This window comes from Oryx dammah, unplaced genomic scaffold (genome assembly GCF_014754425.2).
Source record: "Oryx dammah isolate SB20612 unplaced genomic scaffold, SCBI_Odam_1.1 HiC_scaffold_7, whole genome shotgun sequence".
Lineage (NCBI taxonomy): Eukaryota > Metazoa > Chordata > Mammalia > Artiodactyla > Bovidae > Oryx > Oryx dammah.
The window spans coordinates 23086358-23108816 of NW_024070191.1; the positions used below are offsets into that span (position 1 = coordinate 23086358).

Genomic DNA, 22459 nt, shown 5'->3' on the forward strand with positions numbered 1-22459 from the left:
TGGAAAAAATTGTATGCCATTGAATTACCTACTTTTGTTAGTGAAGAAATATTTTAGTGACTACAAAGTTTTTTAAATGTTTTTTGTCCTTTGCAGGAGCTCACTTATTATTGTCTAAGAGTAAGAGTGTTTTATGGATAGAAGATAATAACTGTCATGTTATAAGTATTTTAAACATTTTTAATATAAAATAGTTACAATCAATTGCTTTTTCATAAAAGTACATAGTTCTATATGACAACTTTGTAAATTTGAATTTACTTGTAAGAGGATTGCAGACAGTTTTAGGATTAATATTGTATCAACATGAGCTTAAATGAAGGGGATGTTGATTCTTATTCCTGCCAAGAATGAAAATTACCTGATTTTAGAGTACATTTTGTTTTCTAGTATTTATTGAAAGTTTCACTCATTTTTGTTGTATCTTCTGATTATATAATCAATTTTTTTCTTCTTCAGCTTGACCAAGAATGTTCCAATATTTGTTTGCACTATGGCCTATCCCACTGTGCCTTGCCCTCTTCATGTATTTGAGCCAAGATACAGATTGATGATTCGAAGAAGTATACAGACTGGAACTAAACAGTTTGGGATGTGCGTCAGTGATACACAGAATAGGTATGCTTTTTGTCTAAATGTTTTTATTGATTCTTGAATTTTCTGTGAATATTGCTGAGAATGTGCATGTCTGTGGCTTGAACTTTTGGTACTAACTGGAGTTTTTCTTCTAGTTTTGCAGATTATGGTTGTATGTTACAAATTAGAAATGTACATTTCTTGCCTGATGGACGGTCTGTGGTTGATACTGTTGGAGGAAAGCGGTTTAGGGTGTTAAAAAGAGGAATGAAAGATGGATATTGCACTGCAGACATTGAATACCTGGAAGATATTAAGGTATTAAAAGCTACCCTTTTTCAGCATTGGTATACTCTGTCCTAGGCATTGTACAGGCGTGAAAGCTGCAGTTTTCTAGGCACATTAACCAGTTCTTCCTGTCAGAGACCCTCATCAATACTAAAGCAAATTAGCTCCATTACCTTCTTCTCATTTTTTTTTGGAAATTTTTATTTTATGATGGAGGAGAGCTGATGAACCATGTTGTGACAGTTTCAGGTGGACCTTTATATCATCTTGCTCTTAATTACTGTGAGTTCCAAGAGACCTTGGGAGAGCACAACCTAGACTTTGTTCATTTCTACTGCCTTCACCACCATCACCGTGCCTAGAATGTAGTCACATGTGTGGCTGCATGGCAGTTACTTAACAAAAGCAGGGTGTTGAACGTCCAACCTAAGTTATGAAACCTGCTAAGTCCTGCCCTTTTAAATTAATTAGTAGTCAAAGCTGATACAGTCAGCAGTAGATTGAACTTTGGTGTAAAAGTAAACATGAAATCCTTGAATGGTTCTCTGTATTAAGATATGCCTAAGATAACCTCAGTGATAACATACACACAAACTCTAGAGCATCACAGATACAGCACTGTCAGTATAATTATAGGTGATATCTTACCTAGGGATGGTTAGTGTGATAAGTTTCTTGAATAGGGTTAATGCTACCCTTTTAACATTTCTAGTACCTGCTTTAGCATCTGCAGTTAGTTTAGGTGCCAGAAAAATGATTTGAGATACTATAAATATCAAATTAAAGGCAGTTTTGTTTGGAAGGGCATTAGAAAATGAGAAAATCTTGTATTATCACTTGTTCATTGATCTGCTTGATCATCCCAAGCAGCATTTACTGAGTGTTAGCTTTGGTCATTTCTACAAACAGTAGCTCACTGAATTTTCAAAAGTCAGATAGCAGGTAAGGAAAGTAGGATTCAGGAGTTTTAATCAGTAATAATTTGCCAAGACGATAATAATTTAAAGCCAGCTCTCTGGCTTCACATGCTGTGTTTTATCACTGCAGTCTTGATAAGCTTCTCTGCTGATGAACTTCATTAAATCTGCTACCGCCTATCCTATTTTATTATAAAGATGCTATGGGAAAACTTTGTGCAGTGAGCTAGAAGTATTGAGTTGGAATTTTGAGTTGATTGATATAGTCTGTGTCTTAGCATATTTGATTAATGGACTCATTTCCTAAAGGTGATATTTTTTGTAAAACTAGTAAACTTAGTTTTGTGTAAATTTACATCTCCATATATTGGATTTGCTGACAAAATTCCTTGACTATATATGTATATGACATATAAATATGACAGTATGATAGAATATTGAAAGTATTAGGGATTTGATGTTTAGAATTGAATTCTCTATGTTGTAGTTTTAGGAATGTCTAAATTTTTCTTCATCTTAGTGCCTCATCTGTGTAATGATTTCTTGTTTATTCTGGGAAACTGTCTCAAATTTGTTTTTTATATCAAGGCTGTTTTTTCCCTTGGTGTTGTAATTCTGTTTTCTGTCTTTCAATAACATTTTAGATTCTGTTATTGCAAGGAAATTCCATAACTTTAAAACTTCTGCCAGCTTTTTAGCTCCTTTTTCTAACCAAGACTCATGATTTTTATCATTCCTTGTTTACCAAAGTTCATGGTTTGGTCCCTTGAATTTTATAAGGCTGGAAACTAGATACTTTTTTCTTTTGTAGTAGTTTTAACAAGTAACATGTTTATTTTTTTAATCAAGATTTAAAAAATTGAAGTATAGTAGATTTACAGTGTTGTGTTAATTTCTGCTGAACAGTGAAGTGATTCATTTATACATAAAATATTTTAAAATGTAAATATTTTCCATTTTCATTTATTATAGAATATTGAGCATAGTTCTCTGTGCTGTATAGTAGGACCTTGTTCATCCATTCTATATATAAAAGTTTACATCTGCTAACCCCTGCCTCATCCCTCCACCAATCCCCTCTCACTGGCAACGACCAGTGTATCCTCTCTATCCATGGTTCTGTTCCATAGGTTCGTGTCAAATTTTGAATTCCACATGTAAGTGGTATCACATGGTATTTGTCTTTCTCTTTCTGCCTTACTTCACTGTAGCTGCAACCATGTTGCTACAAATGGCATTTTTAAGTTTTTTATGCCTGAGTAATATGGTATGTATGTACCACATCTTTTTTTTTTAAACTTTTTATTTTATACTGGAGTATAGCCAATTAACAATATTGTGATAGTTTCAAGTGGACAGCAGTGGGAATCAGCCATAGCTATATATACCCATTTCCCCCCAAACTCCCTTCCCATTTTAGGCTGCCACATTATATTGAGATTTCCCTGTGCATACAGTAAGACCTTGTTGGTTACACATTAGCAGTGTGTCCCACATCTTTATGCATTCATTGTTTCCATGTCTTGGCTACTGTGGACAGTGCTGCTGTGAACACAGGGGTGCATGTATGTTTTTGAATTATAGTTTTATCAGGATGTATGCCCAGAAGTAGGATTGCTGGATCATACGGTAATTCTGTCTTTAGTAGTTTGCCATAGTAGCTGTTCCAACTTACGTTCCCACCAGTAATGAAGGAGGGTTCCCTTTTCTCTATACCTTCTCTGGCATTTGTTCTTTGTAGACTTTTAATGATGGCCATTCTGGCCAGTGTGAGGTGGTACCTCATTGTAGTTTTGATCTGCATTTCTCTAATAATTAGCAGTGATGAGCATCTTTTTGTTTTTATTTCTGTTGCCTTGGGAGACTAACTTAAGAAAACCTAGGGGAATGTTTTGCCTGTGACCTCCTCTAGGAAATTTTATGGTGTCATGTCTTAGGTTTAAATCTTTAAGGCATTTTGAGTTTATTTTTCTGTATGTGGCTGTCCAACTTTTCCAATACCTCTTGCCTCCTTTATCAAAGATTAATTGATTGTAGGTTTCTGGGTTTATTTCTGGGCTCTCCATTTCTATTCCATTGATCCATATGTCTGCTTTTGTACCAATACCCCCTCAGTGGCATTAAGCACATCCACATTGTTGTGAAAAAGCAGATACTTTTTCATCTTTGGTTTTATTTTTCAAGTCATTAAAAAATTAAAAAGTTACATTCTTTTGTCTCTTGTGTACTGTAGTCTTACCTTTTACATATCAGGATGTTTTTTAGAGTCTCATTGTTTTTATACTGAGTCATCCTTGACAAATGAAAGGCTGACTAAGGCAGCATTTGTTCAGATGCATTAATGTATGTGAAATATAGTGCTCTCTGGCACAGAGCGGGTGGGATATGAGTGTGTGTTAAAGAAATCAATATCAGATGGATGATACAATCTTCCCACCTGTGTTTTATGTGCCTAGTCTTTTGGATCTTAGGCTGGAAGGCTGAAGCATTTAATTTTGTATTTGCAGTTTGATGAACCAGTAGTCCAAAGAGCGTACAGAGGGGATGGAGGTAGGACTTTACAGCAGAATTTCATCACTGCATAATGTATTCTCTATCTTTTGATATTCTGGCTTTATTATGCTAAGTTATTGTGTGTTTTTTGTTTTTTTGACCCAACTCCCTGGTAAAAGTTATAATTATGCTTGTCCTCTGTCCTCTTCCTACTTTTGCCACAGCAGATGTGCACCTGAGACCTCCCCCAATCTTACCTTTCATTGTAGCAACTGTATTCTTCTGCTTTTTCGTTCCACTGCTTTCAAAGGCCTTTGATCCAGAGAGATGAGTTCCCAGTCCCTGTAGACCTTTATCTGAGAACTCACTCTCCATCTTGCCCCTCCCAGCTGGACTGCTAACTCGGCAAGGCCAGGTTAGCTGTGCTGGGAGTCAGGCCTTGCTCTCTCTTAGTCTGGCCTATTGATACTATGTGAGGCAGAAATGTATAGTGTATGGGGTTTACTGTGTTCATAAGAATAATACTCCTGAACATATGCCCAGAGAAAAACATGGTCTGAAAGCATACATACACCCCAGTGTTCACCGCATCACTGTTTACAGTAGCCAAGACTTGGAAACAACTTAAATGCCCATCAACAGAGGAGTGGTACATATCTGCAGTGGAATATTACATAGCTGTTAAAAAGTAGGAAATCATGCCATTTGCAGCAACATGGATGGACCTAGAGATTTTCTTGCGGAGTGAAGTAAGTCAGACAGAGGAGGAGAAATGTCATATGACATCCCTTGTCTGTGGAATCTAAAAAGAAACGAGACAAATGAACTTATTTACAAAACAGGCTCAGAGAATGAACTTATGGTTTCCAGGGGGAGGAATGCAAGGGAGAGAGAGTTTGGGAGATTAAGGTCGACATGTACACTCTGGTTTATTTGCCATGGATAACCAACAAGGACCTCCTGCAGAGCACAGGCAACTCTGCTCACTGTGATGTGGCAGCCTGGATGGGAGGGGAGTTTGGGGGAGAATGGATATGTGTATACCTATGGCTGAGTCCCTTTGATGTCCACCTGAAACTATCACAACATTGTTAATCAGCTATATTCCAATAAAAAATGGAAAGCTTTTTAAAAAAATAACACTCTAATCCAGCATTGGGATAGCTATTCCTTTTTAAATATTTTTCCCCCACTTCTATAACGTTGGTAGTGTGGGTGGGAAGACTAAACACAGACATCCTACTGTTGTGTTTCTAGGTTGAGAATGAAGATGAAATAGAGAACCTCCGGCAACTTCATGATTTGGTCTACTCTCAAGCCTGCAGCTGGTTTCAGAATTTAAGAGACAGATTTCGAAGCCAGATTCTTCAGCACTTTGGATCAATGCCTGGGCGGGAGGAAAACCTCCAGGTACGATGGCTTTGATACTGTTTCCAAAAGTTTCACTCTGTGTGTAAACCCAAATTGGTAGATTTTTAAGTTTCTTCATCTTTAGAGTTTCATTCAACATTTCTTTGGCCTGGCCCTTAGACTCATGACCATATATTTCTAGCACAGTGGTACCCACTGCATCTTATATACAAAGAGAAAGGAAACAGATGTGAGCTGAGATGTCTGTTAGGAGTGAGTGCCAGAGAAGGAGAAAACCCCTCTAGTGAGGGATAAGGAGTCAAAGGTGGGACATAGGAGGTCGGATCAAGATCCCACAGACACATCAAACTTTTACCTACCTACGGAACGATTCTCACAGAACACCTACTGAACGCTGATGGAAAGACCTCAGACTTCCAAGAGGCAAGAAAATCTCCATTTAACTGGGCAGGAAAGAAGAAACGAGAGAGGGGAATTGGGATGGGACCTGCGCCCCTGGGAGGGAGCCATGACGGAGAAATGGTTCCTGGGAGGTCCCTCACTGGCAGGGAGGCCAGCGGGGAAGAGGGGGCGCTTCCGAGGTCAGACCCTGGGGGGAGGACGAGGGTTGGCTGCTGGGGAGAGCCTGAAGGGGCTGAGGTGTGGCGCTCCCTGCCGGGGGAGCATGGAAAGAAGCCTGGGCTGCCAGAGAGGCAGGACGCCGTTGTTGGGGGCGCAGGACTACCATAGGAGCTTCTCTCAGGCAGCAGGGGGCTGACTACACGAGCTCCGGGGGTGTTAGCCACGACCGCCGTCCCGGACTATGGAGGTGGCCGCACTCACTGCTGCCACCGAGGGTTCCCTGAGTGGGCGCCAACCCCCGCCCTTCCAGAAGCATCCACGAGCCACGTGCCCCCAGTGAGGGGCGACGACCAGGCAGCCTGAGGAAAGAGGTAGCGGGCGTCCAAACCAAACAGCGCTCTGGCCAAAATCTATTAAACCCACACAAGCTGTGCAGGGGTGCTCCCACTTGTAAATAGCCGGCGGAGACTACAGTGCCTACTTGTTTCTTCTAAACCCAGAGTAAGAGAAATGTAAGTAAAATGAAGACGCAGAGGAGGTATTCCCAGTAAACAGACCCAAGAGAATTCCCTGAGAGAACAATGAAACATAGGCCTCTTCAGTCTAGTAGACAGCAGGTTCAAAAAAGAGGCAGTGAAAATAATTGAAGGAATTAAGAAGGGCTATCAACATAAATGCAGATTGTCCTAGAAAGGAACTAGAAACTATAAAGAGGAGCTGAGAAAAATTAGAAAACTCATTTGCTGAGATGAAAGCTAAGCTGAAGGCAATGAATAGCAGAATGAATCATGAAGAGAGAATAGGAAAAGAATAAGTGTTCTGGAAGACAGAATAATGGAAATTACCCAATCAAAACAGAAGACAGGAAGCCAAATGAAAGAAAAAAAGGCAATATAAGATCCCTATGGGATAAAATAAAGTGGGCCAGTCTATGCATAATAGGGATTTCAGACGGGAATGAAAGAGAAAAGGGGATCAAAAATGTATTTGAAGAAATTATGACTGAAAACTTTCCAAATCTAAAGAAGGAAACACATCTCCAGGTACAGGAAGCACAGAGGATCCCAAACAAACCTACACCAAGACATGTTATAATTAAAATGGCAAAAGTGTGAGGATTTTAAAGGTAACAAGAGAAAAACAGAGTTAATTACAAGGGACCCCCCCCTCCCACCCCCATTTGGCTGTCAACTGATTTCTCTACAGAAACACTGCAGGCTAGAAAGGAGTGGCAAGATATATTCAAAGCGCTGAAAGGGAAGAACCTGCAACCTAGGATACTCGACCCAGCAAGATTACCATTTAGAAGAGAAGGAAAGACAATTCCATAGAAAAGCAAAAAGTAAAAGAATACAGCAATTACTAAACCTATCCTAAAAGAAATAATGAAAAGTCTTTTCTAAATAGACATCCAAAAAAGTTGATTCTCTTCAAGTGCACATACTAGGACCCAGAGCTAACCTCATTCAACAAATAAGAGAGTCTAGAAATCAGAAATCAACTACAGGAAAAGAAGTGAGAATGATTAAATAGAAACTGAACAATATGCTACTAAAAAACCAATCGGTCAATGAGGAAATCAAGAATACTACCTCCCACAGGTCATTTAAAAAGGCTACAAATAACAAATGTTGGAGAGAGAGTGGAGAAAAGGGAACGTTGGTGGGAATGTAAGCTGCTACAGCCACGATGGAAAACAGTAGGGAGATTTTATTTAGAAAGAGAATCTGACACTGTGAACTGCTCAGTCCAGATTAGCTTGGTGGTGATATGTTGCTTCTGGGCCTACATAACTACTTGTTTTGTTAACATTATAAAATGTGGGTTCTTCTTAGGCAATCCCTAATGGACCGGCCTGGTGTTGGTGGCTTCTTGCTGTCCTTCCTGTTGACCCCCGCTATCAGCTGTCGGTTTTGTCAATGAAGTCTTTGAAAGAACGGTTGACAAAGATACAGCATATACTGACTTATTTTTCCAGAGACCAATCTAAGTAACCAACTGCTTGGATCCTCCTCTAAAATTACCCTAATCTGGCTGGGGTGACGGCCAGGTTGTCCGCTGCCTTTGCACATCCAGTGCTGGTTTGAGAAACGTAAGGAAACTGTTTTTTGTTTTTTTTTTTCCTTCTTCTTCTTCAACCTCCTGAGTCATGTGGTTCTGCAAAAGAATACCTTCAACTAGGATTTAGACCACTAAGAACTTGCACAGAAAAACACACACTGAATGTGTGTTAAACCTCTACATTGTGATGAAGTTGCACTATGTACCATACTCTAAATGAAATGAGAACTGTGTGTGTATGTGGGTTGGGTGTGTGCGTGTGTGTGTCTCTGCACGTGTGGGTAGTATGAGTGCATTTTCTCTGGCTTTAAAATTAAAAAAAAAAAAAAAAAGCCATAGAGAGCAGTACTTGCCGAGGGTCATTTATTGCCCAAGTTTACAACAGTAGCGATACAAGTTTTTGCAAATTGAATTTGCCTCAGATTTCTCTGTCCTAATGCTTACTTTGCACAAGTATTTAAGCTATGGTATTGAGTATCACTCTTTGTCGGAAATACCGCTCTTGCTGAACCGTCTTGACCATTGACTATGACACAGTTTCTTATTTATGTAAATACTTGCATCCCAATAGCCAATGGGCATCGGATGCAGAACCTAGAGCCAGTTTTCAGGAACAACTGCAAACCTGACTTGGTACTGTGCATCTATTCATAAAACACTTAAAACTGTGAAAATATGGTTTACACTTAACTGTACATAAAGGTAAATGGAGAACTCCGTTCAGTACCAGTTCATTTGTACATTTTAGGGGAGGGGGGAGCTTTTCACATTAACTGCCCATCCGTGTAATTTATAGTTTGACATGATGTGTTTGTTTAAAAAAATTACATAGTATAAACCCATTAAGGATCTGAGGGAAGAGAAGAAGCTTAATATAGAACTAAGCTTTTAAAGTATGTTTTTTTTTTTTAATCCTGGTCTTGGTGCAAATGTTAGTTATGCCTTATTCATATCACAGTTAGGTCACTATGCTGTGACATGGTCTGTATTCATGCTGCCCTAGATACTTTTGTAATTATTTGTTGCAGACTTGTGACTGTCCTCTTAACTTTCTTTTATGTAAGTAATTTGTAAAAAGTTTCTTAAAAATTTTGCTTTTGCTTATTTAATTTTGAATAAAAGCTAAATTCATAATACTTTTTTCTTAATTATTAGGTCAGTGTCAAAAAAAGAACATGAGTTTTCTTTACTCTTTTGTGTTATGAGATGTAAATAATACAGCTTTCAAAATATTTTTGAAATATGTTTTTTGGGTCATCTTTTGACCAAACAGTGAAGTGTCTTAAGGAAGCTCTAGGCCCATCCTCTAAAACACATTTTGCAACCTCTTAAAAGAGTTGTCCCTAGTTGCTATATGATTCAGGGAGCTCAACCTGGTGCTTTGTGACAATCTAGAGAGGTGGGTCGGGGTGGGAAGGGGAGGTTCAAGAGGGACGGGACATATGTATACCTTTGGTTGATTCATATTGATGTATGGCAGAAATGAACACAACATTGTAAAGTGATTATCCTCCAATTAAAAATAAATCTATGTCCCTTAAGGATAAAGATAAGACTCTTACTGATTCCTCTTGACCAAACAGTTTTAACTACTTAGGTCCCCAGTAGCCCTAGAATTTTTCTCAGCTAGAATTTTTCAAATATAAATAAGTCATCTTAATATCAAATGTTTTTATTTTTCAAAAAGTCAGAAATGACTGCCTAGATTGAGGGCCACCCTTTGTCCCCACAATTATGCTACTCAAGAATCTTCAGTAGTTGTACAGAAAATGTTCAAAGAATGAGCAATTTCCCCAAAGTACCGTATGAATAGTTTCTGAAGTATTAGATTGCACTTTCTTGTAATAAACTATCTAATGGCTGTTAAATAGTGTCTGGGCGGTATCAATGAAGAGTTTACCTGTATAGTTCTCAAATTATGTGTCACATGGCAGTAGGTGTTACTGGTGTTAGACCTACGTCTGTGATATGTTTCTGCAGTGTGTCTGCACACATAGCAGCAGTAGTATATACACGTGTTTTCTAATGGAAATTCATGGGTTTTATCTATCATTTGACCCTGGTTTTGTGGTAAATGATCTCCGATAATTACTATGTCTATAGATTTTTTTTTAATCTTTGGAAATCTTTTTCCTCCTATAATTCCCATTCAGTTTATCGGGGCAGGGGCGGGGGCGGGGGCGAAGAGCAGAAGAATCTGACATATTTTCTCTTGTCACTTTAAGTGAGTAAGTTCTGTCAGGAATTCTGTATTTCAAGCAAGGTAGCTGGTTGTTGCTCTTCCCTTCTTAAACACTTGTCTCTACATGTGCAGTTCTTCCTATTCCTCAAGGTCGACTTGAATACCTTCACTCAGCTAGAACCCTGAATCCATAGCATTTTCCTTGTAGCATTTATGGGGGATACCTGAATTAAATACATAAAGCCTCTCGAGTATTGAGACTAATGTCTAGCAGTTTAGACAAACATAATCTCCAAGACATAGGTTGACCACTGAACAGAGTTGAAATAAATGCCAATTAAAAAGGGAAGTTGGATAAAGATGTTTAGATTGAGAAAATACCTTTATCTTGTTTTCCTCCCCAAGTTTAAAACAGTGACAGTAAAGAAAATGAAATCTAATGGCACTGCAAAACCAGAGTCAGTTTTCTGGGGGAATTTCTAAGATATGGAAACAGGATCTGATATAGAGGACCAGAGGAGAGCATAGCTTTATAGAAATGGAGAACTAGAGGGGAGCCCCAGACTGGTGGAGAATCTCAGGCAGATTCCTTGGGGAGGTGGCTGGATAGTCTGGCCTGTCCCCACTTGGCCTAGGCAGCAGGCAGCAACAGCAGCTGTTCTCAGGCCAAAGCACTGAATGTGGGCGTTGGGCCAGAGAAGACCACGAAACCATAAATAGCCACAGATCCCCAAAGGTGTGGTGAGCCCTCGGGCATAGACAGCAAGCTACCAATCTCCCTCACGTGGGCTGTGTCCCAGCCTTCTCCACGGTCAGCAGAAACAGGCTGCCTGGGACTGAACCAGGGTAGCCACAGGAAGGAACAAAGGCGAGTAGACAGTCAACTCCTACGAATTTGTGGAAAGACACTCTAAACAAAATGACAAATACTGTGCCCTTTGATTGGAGGACGTGCAATTCCAAAAACTACCTGGGGGTCTAAAATATGTTCCTCAGACAGTCCTTGGCATCCAGTGAGTGGGTCATAAAAATAAGCAGATGAGTTAACCAGAATGAATTCAGACAGAGGATGAAGGGGTGAGGCAGAGGGTGGGGTGGGGTCCTTTCCAGAACACGGTGGAGAGGTGGGTAGAGGCAGTGAAAGTGCTCAGTCGGGTTCAGCTCTTCGTGACCCCGTGGACCGCAGCCCACCAGGCTCCTCTCTCCATGGGATTCTCCAGGCGAGAATACTCCAGAGAGGTGCTGTTTGCTCCGACGGGATCTTCCTGACCCAGGGATGGAACCTGCATCTTTTGCGTCTCCTGCAGTGGCCGGTGGATTCTTTACCACTGGCACCACCTGGAAGCCTAGTTTTTTGAATCAGTGAATGAATCATAAAAATATACTAAGCAGGTGAGTTAAACAGAGGAATGAATTCAGACACCGGATGAAGGAATGAGGCAGAAGGTGGGTTGGGGTCCTTTCCAGAACACAGTGCAGAGGTCAGTAGAGCAAGGTAGGAGGGAAAGATCGAGATATGGCAGAGAGATTCTAAGTTTCCATGTCTGTCTGTACAGCTTCTAAGACGAGCAGAGAAGAAACAAGACAAGTAATTGACTCAAGAGTAATAAAACAACCTACAGGCTTTCTTAGGGAATGGAGGTCATCCATTTAAATAGGACAATAAGGCAAACTTAGGTGACTAAGAACAGACAAAATAGCAATAACTCAAATTGGCTCATCGATCCACAGGGAGATGACTGGCTCAGTGAGATGAATTTTCTTCCTAAGCCAACATGTAAATGCCAAATTTTTTTTTTTTTTAAAAAGAAGACATTTATGACCAGCTTAATAAATGAGTTCTCTTACCTGCCTCCAAATACTTTTTGGCTGTTCACCAAAATTTAAATGTATCCTTGAGAAAATTTTTTTTGTCATGGTGGGATATTGAGAAGCATATATGCCGAAACCAATACAGTATTGTAAAGTAAAAATAAAAATTTAAAATAAAAAAAAAAAGATTCACCAGGACTGATTCTACAATAAGACATTAGACTCAGAAAGAGCAGAAGATGAAGAAAAGTTATTAGCCACTATTTATTCAATTACTTTATATATGTGTGTGTGTATATATAGTGTTAAGCCATTTCAGAAATTACAAAATCAGAATTTAAAAATAGCTGGTCATATTTAAAGGATTTTCCTATGGAATTTGTCCAAAAAAAACCAGATTCTTAATCTAAAAAAAAAAAAAAATCAAAATGTGGTAGACACTCAACATTTAATCCTCAGAAAAGTCCTGTGAAGTAGTGTCCCTGTAAGGATGAAGAAACAGAAACACTAGTTAAGTAACTTGCCGAAGGATCACACAGCTAATATATGGTAGAACTGATTGAACCCAGGCAGTCTGGCTCAACCTTAACCCCTCTTCAAGTTCTGAGACAGCAAAGAAGGTCTGAAAATGACTGACATGACTCTCATAGGCTTTCCACTCGGAGGAGGAGTGCGTTTTACAGTAATGGCATTAGAACTTGTGTCTAAGCACCTCACCAAGATAGATCAGGCTCAGCCCTATATTTTGGGGAGTAGTGTAAATTGCTAACCTTTTTAGAAAGTAGTATTGCAGGGTATGTATATCAAGGATCTTTAAAATGCTCTTAATCTTCAATCCTAAAGGAAATCAGCTCTGAGTATTCATTGGAAGGATTGATGCTGAAGCTCCAATATGTTGGCCACCTGATACCAACTGATTGGAAAAGACCCTGATGCTGGGAAAGATGGAGGACAGGAGGATAAGGGGGTGACAGATGATGAGATGGTTGAAATAGCATCACCGACTCAATGGACATGTGTTTGAGCAAATTCTGGGAGACAGTGAAGGAATCCTGGCATATTGCAGTCCATGGGGTCTCAAAGAGTCAGACACAACTTAGCTACAGAAAAACAGTCTTCAACCCATTGTCAGACTGTGGGGTCTTCTTAACCCACCTTGTTCCAAGTAGCAGAGACCCAAATTAAAAACTCAGAGCAGTGGAAAAATCTCATATACTTATGTACCCCATGCTTATCATCTCTCTTTGAAATGCCTTTGTTGCTAAGTATTCAATGATTCCATGGATGGAGGAACCTGCTAGGCTACAGTCATGGGGTTGCAAAGAGTCAGACATGACTGAGTGACTCCACTTTCTTTAGTTCCTTTTGGAGAAGGAAATGGCAAACCACTCTAGTGTTCTTGCCTGGAGAATCCCATGGACGGAGGGGCCTGGTGGGCTACGGTCTGTGGAGTTGCAAAGAGTTGGACATGACTAAGCAACTAACACACACACACACACATTCAGTGATTCCCAGATCTTACTCCATTTGATTTAACTGTAAGCCAGTCACTGAAATTAGCCAAGATAAGTCTATGGACCCTTCCAAAAAGTGAAAGAAAGGAGGAAGGAAGGAGTGTGCATGTGAGATTCCTGAATTCAACTTTATCATCACTAACAAACTGAATATGAAGACAGAGAAGTAACAGTGTGGCAACCTACGGAACAGCCTAACATGCTAGAACACATCTAAGCAAGGACAACAGAGAAAAAATGACAAGGTGAAAGGTGCTAATAACTCCTTGGGCAAGCCAGTGAGTGAAAGAAAAACATACTTCTGGGAATGTTTCCACATGAGTGGAGCTAGAGGAGACTCAGGAATTGCCTCTTGTATTCAAATGTTGAAGCCCAAGACAGGGTAGTTAAGTGGCAAGTGAAAGTAGACACGGCGATAACCAGGTCTCGGTATGCAGCCTTTGACTGGGTTCCTCTGAAATACTAGAGCCCATTCTAAGCACAGGCATGTATGTTGCTGCTGAAAGCCTAATGCAAATCCAATTTCTGTTCTTCTGTTAAGTGAGCTAGATTCTTACCTGGGCACTCCAATTTTTTAATAACTTCCCTGTTCTCTCAGTATGAAAAATAGTTGAATTCTATTCAGAGTTTCAGAATTAGTATTTCATTGTAAGTTATCAAACGATGAGATCAGTGCACATATATATATATACACACACATGCATCTTTCCATATGTACATTTTTCTTTTCCCTTTTTTTATAATTACTTGCATGTTAGCCCATTGATATTCTTTCATAGATCTTTGAGGCTCTGTTGTACTTTCCCTTTCTTTCCTCTTTGTGTTTCAGTTGAGATCATTTCCTTTGATCTGTCTTGAAGTTTGGGCATTGGTTTGTGTTGAGGGATTCACTAAGCTACTCCGTAATACTTGGAGTATTGGCATCCCTTTGTGTGACTAAGCGGCCAGCAGGGGCCTTGAACAGACGCTAGCCCTCCCACGAGCGTGTGCTCTGCACAGCAATTTGGAGTCACAAGTTCCTGACATGACTGCTGATAAACAGTCTCTCCTGCCTCCTAGCTTTCTCCACTTGTGCCCAAGAGCCCCTGGAGCTTACTTAAACCTTGCTGTTTATGGTTTGAATGAACTGTGCCTTAGCCCAGGGCTTGCAAAGCACTACGCCTGTGGACCCTAATAATGGCACGTGCCCCGGTCCTCTGCAGCTGGTGCTCTGCCTGCTCCCGCCTCAGCTGCTCTGCCTGGCCCCCGGAGGCTGCCATGGACCTCCGCCAGGACCTGTGAGTAATAACGTTCTCTGGTTCACTTTCCCTTTCTCAAATTATGGCTCATCCTTCGACTCAGTACCCAAGGCTCTACTTAACATTGTTAATTTAACAAAAATCACAACAGTTTGCTGGAGGCTTTTTGTTCATGTTGGTGTTTTATGCTTTCCCAGCTGCCTGGGTTCATATCAGTGGATGAGTTTTCAGTGCTTACCTGCCTGGTGAATAAGGGGGTTTCTCTCTTATCCTGGGCCCCCTCGGTGGAGATGCCCCACTCCATCATGAACTCTGAAGATGGCTCTGTTGGTTTAGTATGTAGAGGATAGATTTCTATTGTTTAAAGCCGCTCAGTTCGTGATGCTTTGTACCACAATCTCAGGACATTAATACATTCAATTCAGACTGACAACAAGAATTCTGATGCAAAGGCCACGTGGAAGTGGGTCTGAAACTGGCTGAAAACTTCCTCTTTTAGACACAGTTGATTCTAGTAACTAGAGTTGGGAAATTTGTAGGTAAAATTGCCAGAAATGAAGAAAGGAAGGGACTTAAAGATGAATCAACAGATGATACTCAAAATAATTCTGCTTTGAAGACTCCAGAAGCATCTATTGGAAGATCGATTCAGAAGAGCCAGTGAAAGCGAGAGACACAGACAAGAAAATCCTCCTCCCACTGTGGAGAGAAGGGAACCCTCTTGCACTGCTGGCGGGAATGTAAACGGATACAGCCACTGTGGACAACAGTTGGGAGGTTCCTTAAAAACCTCAGAGTAGAACTACCATATGGGCCAGTAATCCCACTCCTGGGCATATACCGAGAAAACCATTAGTTCAAAATGACGCATGTACCTGTGTTCACTGTGGCACTGTTTACAGTAGCCAAGACAGAGAAGCAACCTGAATGTCCATCAGCAGAGGAGAGGATAAAGAAGATGTGCTACCTATACACAACGGAATATTGCTCGGCCATTAAAAAGAATGAAATAATTGCATTTGCAGCAACATGGATGGAGCGAGAGATTGTCATACTGAGTGTAGTCAGTCAGACAAAGAGAAATGTCACACAACATCCCTTAGTTGCAGAAATCTAAAAAGAAATGATTTCTGAAAAACAGAAAATAGACTCATGGACTTGGAGAACGAACATTGACCGGTGGGGGGGGTGGGGGGAGGATAGTTACAGAGTTTGGGATAAACACGTAAACACTGCTCTATTTAAAATGGATAACCAGCAAGGTCCTACTGTATAGCACAGGGAACTCAATGTTATATGGCAGGCTGGATCAGAGGGGAAGTTGGGCAAGAATGGATACATGTATATGTATGGCTGAGTCCCTTTGCTGTCTACCTGAAAGTATCACAACATTGATAATTGGCTATACTCCAATATAAATTTAAATTTTTTCCTTAATAAAAAAGGAATGAAATTGGGTCATTTATAGAGATGTGGATGGACCTAGAGTCTGTCATACAGGGTGAAATAGAAAGACAGCTATTATATATTAATGCATATATGGGGAATCTAGAAAAATGGTACAGACCTTTTTCCAGGGCAGGAAAAGAGACATACAGGTGCAGAGAACAGACATGTGGCCCTTGGAGGAAGAGGAGGGTGAGTCATATTGGGAGATGAGGATTGACATATATACACTCAGGTGTAAAATAGCTAGAGGGAAGCTGCTGTATGGCGCAGGGAGCTCAGCTTGGTGCTCTGTGATGACCTTGGAGGAGATGTGTATTCATAGAACTGATCCACTGTGTTATACAGCAGAGCCTAGTACAACACTGCAAAGCAATTATGCTCCAGTTAAAAACAGTAATGATTTTAAAGGAACAATATGGAGTTTCCTTAAAGAAAACTAAGAACTATCACATGATCCAGATATCCTATTCCTGTGCATATATCCATAGAAAATCATAATTCAGAAAGATACAGGCAAAGCCACAGTAATCAAAACAGTATGGTTCTGGCACACAAACAGAAATACAGATCAACAGAACAGGACCGAAAGTATAGAGGTAAACCCACACACCTATAGTCACCCAATCTATGATAAAGGAGGCAAGACTACACAGTAGAGAAAAGACGGTCTCTTCAGTAAGCGGTGCTGGGAAAACTGGACAGCTAAATGTAAAAGAATGAAATTGGAACATTCCCTAACACCATACACAATAGAGAACAGTATGAAGGTTCCTCAAAAACTAAAAATAGAGCCACCATATGATCCAGTAATCCCATGCCTGCACACGTATCCGGAGAAAATCATAATTTGAAAAGATACATGCACCCCAGTGTTCATTGCAGCACTATTTACAATAGAAAGACATGGAAGCAACCTAAAAAGTCCATCGGCAGATAAATGGATAAAGAAGATGTGGTGTGTGTGTAAGTGGAATACTACTCAGTCATAAAAAAGAACAAAATTATGTCATCTGCAGTGACAAAGATGGACCCAGAGATTGGCATCTGGAGTGAAGTCAGAGAAAGACAAATGTGCTATCACTCATATGTGAAATCTTAGAAAAAGTGGTACAAATGAACTGATTTATAAAATAGAGGTACAGATGTAGAAAACAAATTTATGGTTACCAAAGAGGAAAGGGGGGGATAAATTAGAAGTTTGGAAGTAACATATACACACTACTATATATAAAACAGATAACTAATAAGGAGCTATTGTATAGCACAGAGAACTCTACTCAGTACTCTGCAATGGCCTATATAGGAAAAGAATCGAAAAAAAGTGGTGATAGGTATATACATAACTGACTCACTTTGCTATACACCTGAAACTAACATTTAACCATACTCCAATATAAAATAAAAATTAAAAAGTGTACACAGCAAAAATGTAAAGCTTTAATGAACTATCACACAATGAAGATATCTGATTTAAGCAATAGAATAAAGCTAGAACCAAGAAATGCCTCTTGCTCTCCTTCCAAATTATTACTACCTCACCTCCTCCCCAAATGAAACTACCTTGATTTCTAAAACCATTGATCAATCCTAACTTTTTGATTTTATATAAATGGAATCACATGATATATATTCTTTGTGCTTGCCTTATTTCAATCAAGATGATTATTATAACTTGTTCATTTTCTTTGTCATACTATTTTATGAGTTTACTACAATTTTTAAATTTTTCTACTATTGATAGACATGGTTTATTTTCAGGTTTGTTTTTTTTTTGCTATTATGAGTCATGCATTTGTGTATATATTTTAATGAAGACAAATACACTGGGGAAATTTAAAAAGGCTGTGAGGCTAAGTGTGCTGGAATCACTCTTGACTGCTAGGAAAACCCAAGGATTGGTTGGCCCTGGGTTTTGTGCCATTTTGTTGTATTAAATTAATGGAATATTGCTTTGCAATGTAACCCAGGATTAGGAAGGAAGCAAATGTTTTTCAGTTATCCTGTAGGCACGGGCAAGTCTGAGAGATGTCTGACTTTTTACCTACGTGGGGTCAACCTGCAATTTGGAGTGAGGTGAATATGTGTAAACTCTGCATGTTTTGATTGTTAATCTAATGCCTACAATCTTAACTATGAGTTTAGAATTTAGATACGGGTATCTTCAGATTGAAACACAATGCCAGCTTTTCTTAATTAAGAAGAAAACAGAATTTCTTAGCAAGGTAAAATTTTCTGATCTGTTCATAAAGATGTGTCAAGAAACACCTATACTCCACTTGCATGGGATAATCCAGTGATTTGTTAAATATCCTGAATTTCTAAAAATTTCTGTCTAGATTAACTCAAATCTCTTTCCCTGTAGAGGCACGTAAGCGTCCCCTGGTGGCCAGGAAGATAACTGCAATCTGAGATGTCATGCTTTTAGCAAAGTCTTGGGGAAATGGAGGAAATGGGGGGGGTTTGCTTGTAAATATCAAAGCTCACATTTCCTTTCCTACCTCACACTGATTACCAGAAAGACTTGCAAATTCAGCAAAGATTACTGCCCAAACCTTAAAAGCAAGGGTTAGGCTGACTGCTCACCACACAGACTTAGATAATTGTTTTTGGTGGCTTGGTTTTAATGTAATTACAAATATATAGCACATTTTTATATGAAAAGTAATACATATAATAAGCAACAAGCAAAATTTCCTCATTTCTTCCTCGCATTCGAATTTTCCAGCTCCATAAGGGCTCTGTTCACTATTTGGACATGTTTTTAGATAGGAGAGGCTTGCTGGAGGTTTTTTCAAGCTAAATTAGAAGAAAATTGGAAAAAAACAACAACAATGTAGCAGGAAGCTCCATCTGTCACATTTCCTCAGTTGTCGAAATAAGTCTCAATTAAGAAATCTAAAAATTCCACCCATGAGCTTTCAAAGATTCAAAATTTGTAACAATTGACACTAACATATGAATAAATGCCAAATCTCAAACTTCATGCTATTAAAACGAAGCCACATAAAGGCTATCTGTAGTGAATTTTCACCCTCACCACAATCTTTTACCAGTTTATCTCCCATTTGGTTGACTTTTCTTCCTGTTGGTGTTGAAATATGAAAAGGGACAATGAGTCCACTGTCAAATCAAACTTTTTAACAGTAAGTCACTCAATTGTGTCCGACTCTTTATGACCCCATAGACTGTAGCCCACCAGGCTCCTCTGTCCATGGAATTCTCCAGGCTGTGGGTTGCCATCCCCTTCTCCAGGGGACCTTCCTGACACAGGGATCAAACCCAGGTCTCTTGCATGGCAGGCAGATTCTTTACCGTCTGAGCCATGAGGACTCTGGTCCTAAAGATATATGCATCTCTGTAAGCTAGTCAAACCACACAGATACCCCCTTGTACTATGTTAGACTATTGACTAGATCCTGGTTTTAGGCTGAGGAAGATAACCAGAGGATGCTTTCTCAGCGATCCATACCTACCATGGTTCTTTGTGGTTCTTAACGATTGGGAGTGTATGTCACTGGCATTCCTGTGATCCACTTACAGCTTAAATTCAAGCCAGTCTTTGCCCCCCAGCCCCAATGTGAGAAGTCACCGAGACCCAGGAGAGCTTTGGCTGCAGAGCCACCTGTCAGCATGCCTTCAGGGCAGCTGTAAAGCCACAGTCACTTCTGTTTTTATTCACACAATGAACATCTAATGTGTCCGGCCAGATGCTTGGCAACAAATGAGTAACACAGAGTCCCTGCCTTCAGGAAGTTCTCCTTATAATTCAGATGTTTAACAATGTTAAAAGACAAAACTGATTAGAATAAAATACAACTTCTGAGATAGAAACTTCTGTCCAGAATATATAAATAACTCCTATAAATCAGTAAGAAAAAGCAAATAATCCAATATAAATATTCGAAGGATATGAATGGCCAGTTCAGGGAAGAAGAAATGCAAATCATTAGTACATAAAACTGTGGAACCTCAATAGTAGTCAGGGAAATGCAAATTAAATTAATAAAGGGGACTTCCCTGTGGTCCAGTGGTTAAGAATCTGCCTGCCAATGCAGGGGGACATGGGTTTGTCTTCTTCTTGTCCAGGAAGAATCCACATGCCACAGGTCAGCTAAACCTGTGTGCCACGAATTCTGAGCCCTTGCACCAGAGCCTGTGCTCCACGACAAGAGAAGCCACGGCAATGAGAAGCCGGCGTGCCGCAGCCAGAGAGCAGCCCTCACTCACTGCGACTGGAGAAAGCCTGTGCGCAACAAAGACCCAGCAAAGCCAAAAATAAATTTTTTAAAAAGATGATAAAGAGATGTCACCTTAAGACATTAGGTTAGAAAACAATAAATCATTAGCATCCATGATTAGGTGTGGGGAGATGGCCCCCCCCAAGCTCAACTGGTGACAGCATAAATTGGTGTGCCATATGGGGCAACCTTTGAATTTTAACTTAAAAATACTCATATTCTGTGATCTAGAAATCTTGCCTTGAGGTATATTTCTAAGAGAAATAGCCAAGCATCTGCAAGGAGAGAGCTTACAGAGTAATCTGTAATGCCAAGACGCAGAAACACCTAAATGCTCACCAATGGAAGAACAGGTAGTTAAAGATACTATTATCAGTTCTAGACAACAGAATGTTATGAAGCATTTGAAAAGAATAAGCTCTGTTTCTGTGGACATGGAGAGCCCTCCCAGAACACTTCCCAGAATGGGATAACCCATGGCTTTATTGAGAGACCTACTAAGTACCCATCGTAAGAAATAGGAAAGGCCCTGCCAAGACACCACTGGAGGACCACAAGTCACCTCTCTTTGCTCTCTTCTCTTTCTGAAAATTCCTTTAGATGGATTTCTCCACTTAGATTTGTTCTCAACTTCTAGTTTTCTTTTGTCTATGTTCTATCTCCTTTTTTCCTTAACGTTCAACATACCTGGAATTTCCACATTAGCCTTCAAAACTTAATCACAAATTATTTCAATTACCATTTTTATAAACTTCAAAGTCTTTTCTCTGTTTTCTTCCCCTTTCTCCTCTTCTTCTCCCCCTCTTTCCCCCCAACGTTCTCTTCTCATACTATTAACTATAGCTTTTGTTTCCTTCCTGCATCTCCTGTTTCCACTCAGCTTCTTTTCCCCGTTTGTTGGTTTTGGTCTTCATTTTTCATGCCAGTGCTCTTCCTTGAATGCATGATGCCTTTTGGCCATCCATTCATATTTTAGAGAGACTCAAACAAGTAGGGCTGGGTTTGTTAAGTGAAAAGTGAAAGTGAAGTTGCTCAGTCATGTCCGAGTCTCTTGAGACCCCATGTCCTGGGTTTGTTAAAGGCTGGTATAAAAAAATAAACAGAAGCTTCTATTAAAAGAGTATGGAGACCAGAAGGGGGAGCTCTCGGGTCCTGTGACAAGAGCAGACTGACAGGAAAAAGAAAATATCTCTTCTTTCCTGGTAAGGACTCCTCCTGAATATTCCCTGGAAGGACTGATGCTGAAGCTGAAGCTTCAATACTTTGGCCACCTGATGCGAAGAGTCAACTGACCGGAAAAGACCCTGATGCTGGGAAAGATTGAAAGCAGGAGGAGAAAGGGATAACAGGATGAAATGGTTGGATGGCATCACTGACATGACTGTGAGCAAACTCCGGGAGACAGTGAAGGACAGGGAAGCCTGGCATGCCGGAGTCCATGGGGTAGCAAAGAGTCGGACACGACTTAGTGACTGGACTACAAAAAAGGAAAAGCCGTGGATTCTGTTTGCTGGAGCCCTCCCAACATTCCTCCCCCCTGTACAAGTGCGCTTCTGCCCTTGCCACGTGGCAGACTCATGCTGTTTGCCATGGTTGCAGCCCCTGAAGTGCAATTTCCTGCTGATCCTGAATAAACCTATCTTTGGAGAAATAGCCATGTATTTGTCTCAGGTCAACACTGCCTTCACAGAAGACACCAGACGAACAGCCTTCTCCCTGAGGGATTCGTGTGGCTGCATTTTTCTCCAAGGTCCTTCCA

General features: G+C 40.1%; 1 protein-coding gene across 1 annotated transcript in view; it reads left to right on the plus strand.

Annotated features, from left to right (window-relative positions):
- Positions 1-9415, plus strand: part of LONRF1 (LON peptidase N-terminal domain and ring finger 1) — a 47402-nt gene extending 37987 nt beyond the window's left edge. Inside the window, exons 9-12 of the mRNA XM_040243185.1 lie at positions 460-618; positions 732-894; positions 5532-5684; positions 8042-9415. Of these exons, the coding sequence (XP_040099119.1) occupies positions 460-618; positions 732-894; positions 5532-5684; positions 8042-8200 (634 nt within the window). The 3' untranslated portion in view covers positions 8201-9415. The remainder of the gene's footprint in view (positions 1-459; positions 619-731; positions 895-5531; positions 5685-8041) is intronic.
- The last annotated feature ends 13044 nt before the right edge of the window (positions 9416-22459 follow it).